General features: G+C 35.8%; 1 protein-coding gene across 1 annotated transcript in view; it reads left to right on the forward strand.

The window, feature by feature from the left end:
• The window catches only part of VPS50 (VPS50 subunit of EARP/GARPII complex), a 92,469-nt gene that overhangs the window by 36,093 nt on the left and 41,496 nt on the right, over positions 1–14,880 (forward strand). The window contains exons 13-18 of the mRNA XM_005504929.4: positions 2,219–2,354; positions 7,657–7,754; positions 8,528–8,622; positions 9,280–9,378; positions 12,687–12,777; positions 14,268–14,444. Coding sequence (XP_005504986.2) covers positions 2,219–2,354; positions 7,657–7,754; positions 8,528–8,622; positions 9,280–9,378; positions 12,687–12,777; positions 14,268–14,444 — 696 coding nt within the window. The remainder of the gene's footprint in view (positions 1–2,218; positions 2,355–7,656; positions 7,755–8,527; positions 8,623–9,279; positions 9,379–12,686; positions 12,778–14,267; positions 14,445–14,880) is intronic.

Below are 14,880 nucleotides of genomic sequence, written 5' to 3' on the forward strand. Positions count from 1 at the left end.
TTTTAAAAAGAATAGTGTTTTCAGTAATTTTTAGCCATTCTTGTAAGTTATGTGCCTGTGCATTCTGAGTCACTATTTCCTTGTTGAGCATTTCTTTTCCTAGTGATATGTCATGTTCTAAATTTTATATCCTTTCTCCTTTTGAATGCTATTGGAACAGGGTACAGTTTAGCAGCTTCATCTTCAAGTTTTGATATTCTTAATTATAGTATAAGTTTGAAGAAATTAAGTTGTTTATTTCCTTAGTCTAAATTGAATTATCTTGGTGTTTACTAAGTGAGCCTTTCTTCTCAGCTACCTGGAAGCCATTATCTCTTCAAGTGTAGTGATCTGTGCAGCCAAAGTTTATATTTTACAGCTACTGAAAGCCCTGAAATACAGTGAAAGTAATATTTCCTGATGAGTTGGCAGATAAAATTGCTGAAACAACTGTTGAAATATCAGGGCAACTTATTGTTTAAATGATAAACTTAATACCCTATTTTATTTCATCATTAGCAGAGGTCTATACTATGTATGATTAGGCTGCCTCAATAATGCAGTCAGTAACTCTCCAATTAAAGGGTGTTTTAGAATAAAAAGTAGTGTTCTCAATTGTGACTTTTTTATGCACCAAGAAATTGACTTTTTCTTTTATTGTTGGTGTGCCCACAATGTCTAATTTATATCCTTGAGGCAGCTCTGGTTTGATAGGGAACAGAACCAGAATAATAATTTGTTTAAAAAAAATCCCAAACAAATGGAAAAGACATAATGATTAATATGAGGCCTCCACATACTTTTGCTGATGTCATCTATTAATGCTAACACACAGTTTTTGTGAGTCCTTATTCATAAGCAGAGCATAGGAGGATATGGCCTGGGTGGTATGTGCCTCTGCCAGGAGCATTATTGAAGCTTAGAAACCAAGAGAACACGAATTTTTTTTTTCCTGAAAGCTGAAAAATAGGAGAACCATAAGTGACGCATTTGCTAAGAAATCTTTCTAGTCTAATGTTTATTATCCACCAAAAGTAATATTCAAGGTTATCAAGGTTTTGTTACAATTATGTCTCAGGGAGGACACTGAGTGTTCTGAAAGCCACGGTTCCGTCAGTGGATGAGGATGGAATTCAGAGGGAATTGATTACTTTGATTAAGGTTTTGCTCTCTATAGAATCCATGGTTGATTATTTTGGTGGTTACATTGACATCACTATTGCAGAAGCTGCTACTGGTTTTGAAGAGTTTTGCTGTAGGTGTAACACCAAAACTTTTATATCACCTAGGATGTGCATTTTTGGGTTGGCCTGCAGTATCCGCATGGTAAAAGCGAACTCGCCGTGTGGGAAGGCAACTGTGGACACTGAAGTAGCAATGAGAAAGTATGAACTGTTTTCTGCAACAGTGTTAGTTTGAAGCATTGATTTCCACACTTCTCTGAGAACCTTTAAACAATAATGTAATTGAAATCACATTTGTGCAGCTGGACTTTGCCCTTGTTTATAAGCTGTGAGATTGTGCTGGTTCACAGAAAGTGAGATGAGGGTCAGATACCATTGTTGCCCAAATAAGCAGTATATTTTACAGTCTTTTCTTTACCCAGCAAGACCCCTTCTCAAATTCATCCCTTGACCTGACAGTCTCATCTTAGATATTTCTGCTGTGTATCTATTTCTCTGATACTCTTCTCCTAATGAACGTCTTAAAACACAATTGGCTGGATGGAGCAGGGTGGATCAGGGAGGTAGGACAGCTGCCATCTATGTTTGGGTTTGTTTTTAAAAGCCTTTTTTATACAGCATTCTATCCAATGGGGCACCAGCCAGGATGGCTTCTGTTCTATTGAACTACAAGCATCTGTGTCATTGAACTGATGCAGGGTCCTCATGTCACAGGGGTGGCTGCATCCCTCTCTGATGGTTAGAGGTGCAGAACATAAGACTGTGTGACTTCTGTATCTACCTTTGTGTTCCATAAATATAAGAGGTGGTTAATTTATGGACCAACTGAAGAAAATTAAAAAAAAGATGCTAACACGTGAACTTTGCACGTTTAGACAGCATTTGATTTGTTGACTACAATCAGGCATTCATCGGCTCTCAGCAACTTTTGAAAAGGAAACTGACGTACATCGAACACTTGAGCTGTATGAAAATGGAGGGTTTTATATGGTTTTGCCTCTGAAAAAAGTGAGCACAGTTGTTAAGTTTCACGATATTATTTTGTTTTTCTGTAGCATATTACATCAGACAGCTACATTCCATGCCTTGCTGATCTCTGCAAAGCTCTCTGGGAAGTCATGCTCAGTTACTACCGAACGATGCAGTGGCATGAGAATCATGACCAAGATGAGGCAGCAGCTGTGTCTTCTGGTAAGAAACTGTTATGGAAACAAAACCTCTGGTATTTGGAAATAACTTCTCTTATGCTCAAGTTGTTAATTTGTGTGTTGATACCTCTGCAGTTTTGACTCAGTGCCTTTAGCATTATTGCTTGTAGTGTCTGGATTTGTTGAAACTATTATTTCAGGTGAGATTTTTATAAACATTTCAGTTAAAATTAAGAGTTAGAATATTAAATTTCGACATGAACCAACTGAAGAAAGATCCTGAAGTTTTGAGTGAATTGCCCATTCTCAATAGTATTTACTTTTAAATTTAAAATAACTTCAGATGATTACATTTCCTTCTCTTGTTTTAATTTTATTGTGGTCTTCGCATGTGTAAAATAAAGCAGATATCATAAAGAGTTTGTTGCATGGAAGCATTATCACAGTAGACTACTTACTGAGCTCCACATGTAGTTTTAAAAATAGTTCCCCTTAGTGTGGTTGCTTGTGATACCCTGAAGAAAGAAAATCATTTGTACTGCAAAACCTTTTAAAGAAACCATTAAGCTGAATAAAGTGGCATATTCAGTCGCATGGATAATTTTAAATGCACTGCTTTTTAAATGTGTGCCAGAGTATATTGGTATGTTTACTACTAATTCCCTAAATCTTCTGTCACTCATTTTTCAAGTTTCTGGAGCTGTTGTGGCTTAACTGTAATGTACAACTAGAATATATTTGAGCTGCTAAATCACTTTTTCAAATACCTCAGCAATGATAAAGCACACAAAAGGGAATTTCACAAGTATAATTTAATTTCAGAGGGACTATAAATATCTGCCAAATGTCCGTTTTTAATAAAAGTCATTGCTCATGCTGTAGTAATTATTAAACCTGTACATATAAGTCTCATTCCATATTTATTGATTTAATAGCTGCGATATGTGCTACAGCCAAAAAGTATCAGTCCTGTAGAGAGGGTGGGTATGTCGGAAGGAACCATGGAGACAGTTCTGGAAATTACGCTAAAATTGTTCCCTCAATTAAACTCCATAGACTGAACCAATGGAAGGAGCAACCTTAACTACTGTATGTGGATCTGGCTTTTATAATGTTAAGAACTCAAAAAGTTGTCCCAGTATTCTCTTGTTGTCCCACTTAAGGTACTTTGTAAGACTGCTAACATTAAAGGGGTCAAGGCACTCTTGTTCTTAGGGCACAAACCCAGCTGTAGAAGTGAGAAGCTGGACTTAAAAGGCATGAATTACATATTTTAATAGTGAGGCTTGTCCAAAAGAAGTCCTGCGTGGATTATGGAAAGGAGGTTGCACTTCATGTAGATCGTGTGTCACATATTTGTGATTATTAATGCCTGTTACAGATGTTAGAATGTACTTTGCATAACTTGTAAATAATTGACCTTCTGCATTTCTGGGGAAAGAGTTGTGTCTGCTTTATATTACTAAATGTTCTGCTTATTTGTGTTCTGAAAAATAGTCTAGGTTGAGACTGAAGAGCAAAATGGAATAGTAATTTTTACAACAGGATTTGTTTTATTTGCAATATTTACAGGAGAGAGTCTTTGAGATTGAGGATTTTTACTTTTTTCCCTAGAATGGAATTAGGAATTTGCAGTTGTTCTTTCAGTTATAGTGTGGACTGGTCTTTGGGCATTACTTTTTTTTAAGGTCAATTAAAAAACCCTTTACTTGGAAAAAACTAAATGGAAACAAATAATTATCTCTAGATACAAATGCAATCCTAAAAATTTTTAAGGCATGAGACGTATTTAGTACCTTTCACGACATAGGACATAATAATGGAATTTAGTTTGCCGAAGTGTTATAACAGAGTAGCAGCAAGTCATAGTGAAATGTATGGTGTTGATAGTTGTATGAATCATCAAATAACAACACAACTAATTGCTCAATTGTGCTCTAGGAAAGATAGAATTAAGTGTTCATATGTAGGGCTTGTTTGATCATACTGAAGATAAAATTAGTGAATTAAAAGTATTAACTCCATAGCATGAAATGAGTTCTATGTCACATTTAATGAACTGCTACTTATTCTTTGATTTTGTTGTTCATCTAGTAAACAGCAAACTGCTGTGATACAGTTTTTACCCCTGAAAATCAACTGCTTACTGGAAAATATTCCGTTGCATGTTGGTCATGGTTGAAGCATTGCTTGTGTTCATAGTATAGAATCAAAGGAAAAATGAATTTTAAAAGGACCTGGGCAGGTCATTTTGTCTTCCCTGCTGAAAGCAAAGTGAACTTCAAAGTTGCATTGGTTTGTGCGAGGCCTTGTCTGGTTCAATTGGATTTTCACATACTGTAAAATTTACTGTGACGTTGATGCAATTCACATGTGTTTCTGAGACACTAATTTAACAGAAGAACTGAAACTAAGCAGTAAAATGATCACTACAGCATTTAACCTCCTGATTTGACAAGTGTATACCTAGTGGTAAATTTGCTAACAACTAGAAGAGATTCCCTGAAAAGTAAGAAGAAAATGATGCAAGATATAAATTTAATTTCAACTATTTTAATTTCCAAAACATTCCATTTATAATACTGCACAAATTTCGTGCAAGGCCTGCTTGGTATTCAAAGAATGAAGCTAGAGGGCAATGATTCGATTGATTCATTTTTTTTCTTTTTCCTCTGACTAGCAAGGATTAAACCAAACCCTTTTGTTATGACTGGAGGTTGCCTTTACAAATTTTGGAGAAATACTGAGAAACCTGAAAAATTACTGTATTTAACTCAGGCATCTAGAACAAAAACTCCTGGATGCTTCTGATTCTTATTTTTATGTGAAATTATGAATATTTATGTATTCTGCTCCGTGTTCCAAATTCTTCAAAGCAAAGAAGTGTAAATTCTTGTGGGTCTTTGTCCAATCCTTGGTTTTCAAGAAAAATATCCTAAATTCATGTGTTAAATTAGCTGCATTAAAAGACTGGAAACAAGACCTCTTAGCATGACTGGCCATAATCCAGGAGCACCAGGAGAATGCCAGAGAGAATACTGCATGGATTTTTACTGAACAGTACCATCTATATGATTCTGTCCAACCATCCCTTCATAAATGTCAGTTTGTGAAGACAAGGACTATGGTCTTAAATCGTGAGAAGAGACTTGGCATAATTCTGCAGAAGTATAAAAGTGAGGAGCTTCCAGAAACTTCTAAAGTGTGCTGCGACTAAGACAGCTGATTGTGTTCACTCATCTAGTCAGAGAAAGCATAAGTGTTTCTCTAGTTGTGTCATTTTTTTCGTTTATATTTTGTTTAATCTTCCATGATAAATCACTTTAGAAAATACATGTCAGAATTACTGCTTTCAGGAGAAGAGGAACGTATTTAGGCACAGCTACTAAATTGTAATTTACGTATACAGTGGCTAATATTTATTTTATTATGTTTCTTTCATAAGGAAAATTTTCTTTAAGTGCCCTGCAACAGTAGATATAGTATGTTTGAATCTTTTTTTCACATCAGACAGCCTTTTATTTTCTCATTTTGAGTAAGTAGTGTAAATTCTTAGTCTACCTGCAAAACCAGTCTTAATGACTTTAAACGGGAAGGAGCTGAAAACGGCTTTGTGGCCTTGGAAGAAATTAATAGCTATCCCTAATATAAACCCAAATTCCAGAATATATTTTATTGTGCTTTTAATTGTGAGGAGGAGTTACTCAACTGAAAGTACTGCAGGTCTGTTCTGCACACATCTGAGTACGTTGGTTAAAGTCCTGTATCCAGCTTCCCGTCCGTTCTTTACAGGGCTCATGAGGGATTTTGGTCAATGGCCTTCATCACTAGAATTCCTGTTGATGCTAGGAAGAATTTTTTTCTTTTCTTTTTTTCATCCGAATAATGAGTTCCACAAGTTAGGGCTGGCCAAGAGGCCAGTGCCAGTCATTGAGGAGCGGTGAAACGTTCTACTCTTTACCTTCCTGTCCGCACTGTAGCATTGATATATCTACCTGGTCATGAAGTATAACAGTTTTAAAAAGAGTCCATCTTTCAAGAATGTAATCTAAGGCAAGAACGTTACACATGCCCGAGTCTGTTAGACATGTCCTTTTTCTCTCTAGGTAGGCCCAAATGATAGATAGGGACTGTTTTTCCCACGATATCATAAGCGACTTCTTTAATTTAGTTATTGAGTTAGTTTTCTCCAGGTCCCCCTCCGGGCTCCTTTAGGATCTGCACTTTGTGCTGCCTGTTCCAGTGACTCATGGGCAGCAGGGAGGAGACTTCTGATGTGTGTGCAAAATGATCGCTTGGGCCTTGGGGGTGGTTTTTGAGAAGAAATGCTCAGACTGGGAGTAAGGGAAAGAACTGTCTTTGAGTTGGGAACCTGTGTGTGGAGGTAGAGATGAGAACAGCTGTGCCAGGAACAAGGGATTGAGTAGTCTTCTCAGGTACTGAAAACTAGCTGGAGGTTGCACAAGACATGGAAAGACAGGTCGGAGCTGCACGGCAGTGTTGGGGAAATTTTATTAGAATAATTTTTCTGTGCTTGCAACATCTTGAATGATGGTGTGGGATAAGGGCTGTGTGCTTTGTAATATTGCAGTGTAATATTTTATGTGAATGTTTATCTTTCATGTCAAATCACTGACATATATTTCCTCCATCGGGTGAAGAGAGGACCGCATACAGGAGAAGATTACTGTGCGTTACAGTGCTTTTTTGAAAAGTGACCAGTGCTGTGGGAATGAAGGTTTTAGAATTAGATAAAATAAATTGGAAGAATGAAAGACACCAGATTATATGATTGACATTACTTCATGCATAAGCACAGATTAGCAGGAGAGAGGGGAAAAAAAGAAGAAAACATGCTATGTTATTCTCATAGTTCGTGGAAAAAGTTTCAGTATTTTTCCTCAGAGTTGCAGACAGAACTTACTGGGGCAGAAAGTTAAAAATCTTGCTTCTGAGATTTTTACTTTCATGATTCTTGTCTACAAAGGTAGAATATCTTAGAGAATCTTGTTGTAGATTATAAGCAGTGCTCACTGCAGCATTCAACTTTATCTTTTGTATTTAAAATATCAGTATCTGTTACTCTTTATTTTTTTTTTTTTATTATTTTTATTGAATGGGGTATCTTGCTTACATAAAAGCGATCAGAAGCTCTTCCAGTCTGCATTAGTATATAATATTTATACGTGTGTTATTTCCTTTCAAAAGTTTAGAGCAATGGAGCTCTCCTGAAGTTTGCATAATGGCTAATATGATAATGGCCTAGGCAGAAGTTTCATTATGGCTAGACAACTAGGATGCATTTCAAGGCTTCTGGAAATATGTACAATATCTTTCATCTTCAGTTGCAGATGGCAGCAATGTGATTGGATCAGAAGAGAACAGTTTTGACCGCAGCTATGTAAAAAAGAAATTGGAACACGGGCTTTCACGAATATGGCAGGTATGTTTTTTGATCTATCTTTTTTTTCCTAAATATTTATCTCCTGGCCAGTGCACCAGCCTCCCCCTGGTAGTAATTACAGTTAAATTTATACTGATCTTAAAAAATTCTCTCCAGGGATATTTTTTTCAAGTGATTTCTTTTGAGCTAAATATATGAAAACCACGGAAACATAATTTCCGTGACTCAGGCAGTACTTGGTTGCTATGATTACAAACTCAGTCAAGATCCCAAAACATAGTAACATGACTTTCAGCCTGACTCCACTTCTCCCAACCTGTGTGCTGCCCCACAATCTATTTTCTTCCCATGTGCTTTTTCTCTGTTAGCACAGTCATACTGCTTTATGTTTCTAGTATAACCATAGCTGTGGAGAGCCTGATGTCTTGTGAACCTGCCTGGTTTCACAGTATTCCTGATCTGACTGCTGGATCACTTTGATGTGCAGTGAGACCCCAAGTGTATGGTGGCAGAGCTGTAAAATTTTATCTGGCTGAATTGTCATTTGGAGGGTTGTTTGTTTGTTTGTTTTTAGTGGCAATAAAGCATCTAGGATTGACCTGGTGTTATAGAATGTTAAAGAAAATGATTATAATAATATTGAGAAAGTCAATGAGAAATCATTCATGTTACAAAAAAATGAGTTCTACTCTAAATCTCAAAAATAAGGATGAGTGCAAACAAACCAAAAGAACCAATGAATGAGGCACTTGAGCCTTCACCTTTTTGTCTGTAGTGTAGTAAGTATGCAAAAACTTGTTTGTGTTTTGTAGGATGTTCAACTGAAAGTGAAAACATATCTTCTGGGAACAGATCTGTCTAACTTCAAATATGATGACTTCATATTTGTACTTGATGTCACCAGCAGGTACACCTTTGTGGTCATAACACCACTTAATACATGTACACAAACTTGAAGTCTGGTAAGGCAGCACAGTTAATTAAGGCTGATATTTGCATTCTGATGCCAATTTTGTTCATATCTACTGATAGTCTGAAGAGCACTTCTTTATGTGGGAGTTTATGAGGATGTATTTGGGAGAGGTAGTATAAATTGTTTACATAAGTGTGATATGATGTCGGTATTGTCTACCTTGAAGACTTCAGATGTGCAGATCTGATGATTTTGATGTCTCTCAAAGCTTTTAAAGGGACTCTCACTCAAGAGCAGTAATACTGTTGTACTGCTAACCTGTACAGTATTATATCCTTCTGTTTTGGTAATAAAATGGTGGACTCAGACTGTGAGCTGTACAGTTTGCCCTGCGTAATAGGATCTCAAAACGACATTTGTTTTGCTTATGGTTCTTTGTTGCTATGTTTATGGGACTTTATGATAGGATTTGGAGGAAAATGAGACACGGACCTTTGTTGAACCAGTGAAGTGTTTGCAGCTTAACATTCATGCTCTGCTTCTATTGAAATACATGTATGCTTGTGGTAATGGTTGGGGCTTGTAATTGAGGTTGGAACAGCAGTATTAATAAATCAATACATATTTCTAAACTTTGCTTTATTCTTCTAGACTGATGCAAGTTGGAGAAGAGTTTTGTGGCAGTAAGTCTGAAGTTTTACAAGAATCTATCAGAAAACAGAGTGTTAACTATTTCAAAACATACCACAGGTGAGCTTACTATATGTACAGTGGATGAATCTTATGGTATTTATCTTCGTTGAGTTTAACATTTAATGCTTTCCAAAGGTATTCCAATGAGTTCCTGAACTGAGGTTGACAGATAGTGGATTATGTCTCATAACGTGAATAGAGCTCTGAACCCTGGAGAAGGGGAGAGGGTGGAGAAAGTTGTGGAAAAGTTCTGCAGCAGGCAAGCCAGATAAAGATGGAAATCTTTTTATATAGAATTTCAGTAGTCTTTTAGGCTGCGTCTTAAGCTGTCTCCTGGGATCCTGAGGATGAAGGCCTCTGAAATCCATACTTCCTAGCAAAATTGTTACTTCTTGCCATTTCATAAAAAGAGCTGATGAGGTGTGTCTATTAAATAATTTTTTCAATATGCAGTTTTGTCTTTTATCAAATAAGACGTTTAGAACTGAGTCATGTTTTCATAGTTTTTTTATTGGCAGTGTCTAATTATGTTTCATTCAACTCTACTAATCATAGCTGGGGCCAGTTGTATGTGCTGTCATGTGCAGGTAGTCTCTGGCCTTGGATGTGATACATGGCTTTGACAACTGCAAGACTTGGCTGTTTGTCTGTTTTGATTTATTGATTTCCCAAATGTTTTGTTTCGGATGTTTGACAAATCTTTCATTCTAATTATCTAGCATTTATCTTCTTTCTGAGTGTAAAAAACTAGGAAGATACGAGAAGAAATACAGCCTTCCTTGCTCTAAGGATCTCTTACTGTCCCAGTCTTGTTCTGTTTGTCCTCTGTTGTATGTGAGCTGCCATACAAGTAATATATCCAAACTCATTTGGTCTGAGACTTTCTGCCTAAAATCCATAAAGTATGAAAATGATGACGGAAGAACATGAGACAGTGTCTAAATTCAGAAGCTGAGAATGTGATTTGGAATTTCTTCAGCTTTTGTAGTTTATAGCTAGGATTTCTTTCTGGGCATTTGATGAAGATCTTGGTTCCCGTTGTCTGAAAAGCTTGAGCCTTCATCAGATGCACATTATGTCTTGTCAGGAGATGAGTTGATTAAGAAGCCATGCCACCTATCTTTATTTCTTGAAAGCATTTCTGAACCTTGAACTGAATTTCATGAAGTAATTTGGAAACTGAGCTTGAAGCTCTAGGTTCATAAGAGCTATTTTGATGTACCTGTCTTTTACTACACTGACTTACCACATAGTGCCTGATTTGGTTAAGTAAATATAATTTTGACCATTATGATTTGCTTATGTTTAAAGGACCTATTTAAGAGCTTAGGGAATCAGAGACTAATTTTCTGAATTATCTTGGAGTAAAATAAAAGTTAAGGAACATTGATGGAACAGGTATAGAAACGATATTTTTCTGAAATAACTCATGTTTTTCATTAAGGTAATGTTTCTTGTAATTCTTGTGAAAATAAAAGGGAATACATATTGATATAACTCAAATTATGTGAACCTTTCAATACTTTTTACATATTTTGTGCTGTGTGGGTAATGTGAAGATTAATTGACTGTTTTCATGCTCGGAAGGAAAAATATGTAAAGGCTTTTCTCCCAGCTATATCCCTCAAATTGATTTATATAAAAGCTTTAAGCATTTGTCTTTTCAGATCAAGCTAATGTGGCTTTCAGTCCTCTTGTGTATTTAATTGGGGGGGGGGGGGGGGGGGGGGAAGCAAGCTAGTGCTTTTAGGGATTCATTAGTACCTAAAAGCTGCATAGAACTGAAATGCCCAGAGTCCAGGAGTAATCAGTTCTTTGATTGTAATTTGACATATGTGGCCTCCTGGGCGGTGTGGTGTTTTAGAGAACTGCCAACACAGGGAAAGTAGCAAAGGACTGGTCATGTCATTCAAAAAGCCTAGAAGAGCAATGTAATACTAGAGCACACCTGAAGCCTTTTTTGGGTAAAATTTTATTATTTTGAAAAAAATAGAATGAGCTTTTGGCAGAGAACATCAGTAAAGCAACTTTTGGAGTGCCATTTACTTTTTATTTTGATGAATTTGTAAAAAAGTGTGTGTGATCACTAAAGCTTTTCAGGGAACGAATGCATCAGACCTTCCGTATGTGCCACTTTCCAGACTTGTAAACTGGTGAAAATGAAGAATGTTTGTTCAAGGACTTTGTCAGTACCTTGATTTCAGCTCTGAAATGATAAAAACCTGGTGCTTTCTGGCTTTTAAATGTTTACTTTTGTATGGCTTTTTCTCCTTAGTTTTCCTCTCAAAGAATTTTTATCTATAACACTGATTTTTTACAGCACCTCTATCTGTTGTTTCTATTGGCTTTACTGTGAGAAGATTTTCAAGCTCAATGCCTCAAAAATAGCATTTGAAATCTATTTGCATTTAACTGGTGAATTCAAATAGACACAGCAAACTGTAGCCATAATTCAACATATTGCCCGTTTTGTTGAGGCAAGAAAGTTTTAATTGTAGTGGTGATTATAGTATGTTATTGAAATAGTGGTATTTCTTGAATATTTTCCTTCCTAATTAGAAACCCGGTACATAATTTACCAACTGCTACTTGTTAAACAAAACAATGTACCATATATTAAGAAGATACAGCAATGTGACCTCAATAAGCACTTATTGCTGACTAGTTCCTGATTATGTGACAAAAATATTTTCTTTAATAAAGGTTTTTCTGCTTATGGCTGAACAGAAGCTTTTCTAATGATTAAAAACATAAGAGAAACAGTGCAGAGATATAATGGCTTGATTATGTTTCCGTAATAGATTTTCTGTATTACTACCCAGATAAAGTTCTGCTATGCAGAAGAATATAGCTTAGGAGATTAATAGCCATTTAAGTATTTTCTCCTCTAAAAAGCTGAGATGTCTGTAGAACATTAGTTCTTTCCACTTCCCTTTGCTACCTGTCATCTTCAGTGTGTTTGAAAGAAGCATCTGTCTTGTCTGGGTTCACAGAAGCTGTTGTACTGCTGAGTATTAGTATATATTACATTTCTTTCTACACTTTACAGGGAGGAAAAAAGGCCCAGTATTACTGTGTAATCACAGATGTTCCTCTGTACTTTCTAATAGTTTTGACAAAAAAAATTGTTTCCAAATTTTGCTGGTTGACATTCTTTGGGAGTTTCTCCAGAGGTGTCATAAAACATACAGTGTGTTAGTAGCCACAGCTTTTAGGTGGTATGTCAGTTGAAAGAATAATTTAAATATCTATTTTAAAGTGTGGCTTTTTATACAGTTTTGAAGGTTTTTTTTTCTGCATAAGTGAAATAATTGTCTACTTCCTGATTTGCTGCCAATTAAATGTATTCATTCATTGTGTTTCAGAACTCGTCTTGAAGAATTAAGAATGTTTTTGGAGAATGAGACCTGGGAACTTTGTCCTGTTAAATCCAGCTTCAGTATTCTGCAGCTTCATGTACGTTCTATGAATAACACATACAAATGTATTAATATTTCAGAAGCTAAGAGTCCTGTTTTTTTGAGAAGTAGTTACATCCATGAACTACTGTGCAAATGTTTTTAATGGCTGCTAAAAACCTCTAAATTTCACTCCATGATATTGGAAACTTAAGATTCAAATGGTTTTAGAGCAGTATTTCAGGCAAATAGAGGTTTGCAGAAGATGCTAGAATTGTAAGCATAATGTTATCCTTTATTTTTCATATTTTAATGTGCTATTAATATGTCAGTTTTGCATTTCTAAATTATTTATCTAATTTATTTATCTAATTATTTATTCTTCTGTGGTGAACTCCACCTGAAAGCAACTAATTTCATGTGCTCACCTGGTGTGAGTGATTTTTGTGATGTTTAGCATGCAGTGGCTGAATTTCACCTCTTTTGACAAATGAAATGTGGGTACCTGTGATTAAAACTGTCACTCTAGTGCAAAAATGGATATAGCTGAGCAATCTCAAGAAAAAGGTAATTTTGCAGCTTCTGTAGTGTTAACTGAAAGTAAGCAAGAGGCTACTGGGGCAGTAATAGCATGGGAGGAAGAGGAAAACGGACACTCAGTAGCATCCAATAGTAAAATAAGTAATATTTTTAATAGAGACGTGGGATTATAAATCCATACTTACTGCTCAAGGGACTGGAGCAGCAGAGAATGGCAGAAAGTAACTAATTCATTTAAACAGAAATCTAACATTGCAGTCCTTTTAGCTGTTTTTGTTTTGATCTTTAAGCCTTAAGATAAATGCTAATGTACATTTTGCCTTTAGTGAAGATGAATAGCTAAAGTTTAATAGATAAAAATGATATGTCAACTGAGATAAGTCAAGGTTAAGATTTTAAGAAAATAATGTCTAAAATAATATCTTATGCACCCTGTTTAACCCATATGTTTGCAAAAGTCTGTGCAGTCACCAAGTTATCAGAAACTTTATGTGCAATTTAAAGTCGTACATTTTGAAAAGAACTTTTTAAAAATAAAATATTAAAAATAAAAAATATAAAAACAAAAAATAAAAATAAATAATATAAAAATAAAATATTGAGAAAAAAAATTCAGCTTTAGTAAATTACCAGGTAACTTGTGTAAAGAATACTACCTTTTTTGATAGAATTTAGGTCTTGTGTTATCTCCTAATTGCTGTAAAATAAAAACCCCACTTAGTTTTCACCTAGACAGTGGATATTTTCAGAATGTAGGTGTAAAACATGTCATAGCCAAAACCTGCTAAAATTCGAAAGACGAGCCATACAAGATTGCCAATTTCAAGGTTAACTTGAGGCAGCATGAAAAACATCCTTAAATAAGCAGCAAGCTTTGGCTGAAAGTTTGCATATCAGGTTAATTGTCCACAAGTTTGTTGTTATGCTCTGTTTTTATGGAACTGGAGTTGTAACAATACTGTAACTGTCTTGTTGGTGATTAAAATTGTACTTCATTTCTATTAACAGGAGTTTAAGTTCATGGAGCAGTCACGTTCCCCATCTGTGTCACCTAGTAAGCAGCCTGCTTCAGCAATTTCAACAACAGTAACGTTATTCGAGCAGTACTGTAATGGAGGAAACCCTTTTGAAATTCAGGCCGACAGCAAAGATGACGAGACAGAAGATGTGTTAGCTTCCAATGGGGTATGGAGTCTTTCAGAATAAAAAAAAAAAAAAGCAAATTTAGCTGTCAGTAAATGGTGTTTTATTTTGTGTAGCAATGATGGCAAAATGTCTTAGTTCAAGGAACAGTTAACTGCAGCCACTTTAGTCCTTTAATTCAGCAGGTTGCTTTGCTTTTAACAGTGACAGATAGACAGGCGTCCTCTTTTGAAGTTCAATTTGTTTTGCAGTGGATCAGTATTTTTTTCTGCTGAAGACAAGTGTTCCTGTAGGCTAGCAAGACGTGTTCCACCTAAACAAGTATTTTTCCAGGGATTTAAGTTAGCTTTCTTTGTGGAAGTAATTTTGTCATTTTAGGACTGGCTTTCTGGCTTCTTAGGAAAGAATCATTGTGGATTGCTCCTTCTGTTGTGTATGTTCACACCTACGTGATTTACTGTGGATTATCTGATGTTTG

This window comes from Columba livia, chromosome 2, assembly GCF_036013475.1.
Source record: "Columba livia isolate bColLiv1 breed racing homer chromosome 2, bColLiv1.pat.W.v2, whole genome shotgun sequence".
NCBI classification, from domain to species: Eukaryota; Metazoa; Chordata; class Aves; order Columbiformes; family Columbidae; genus Columba; species Columba livia.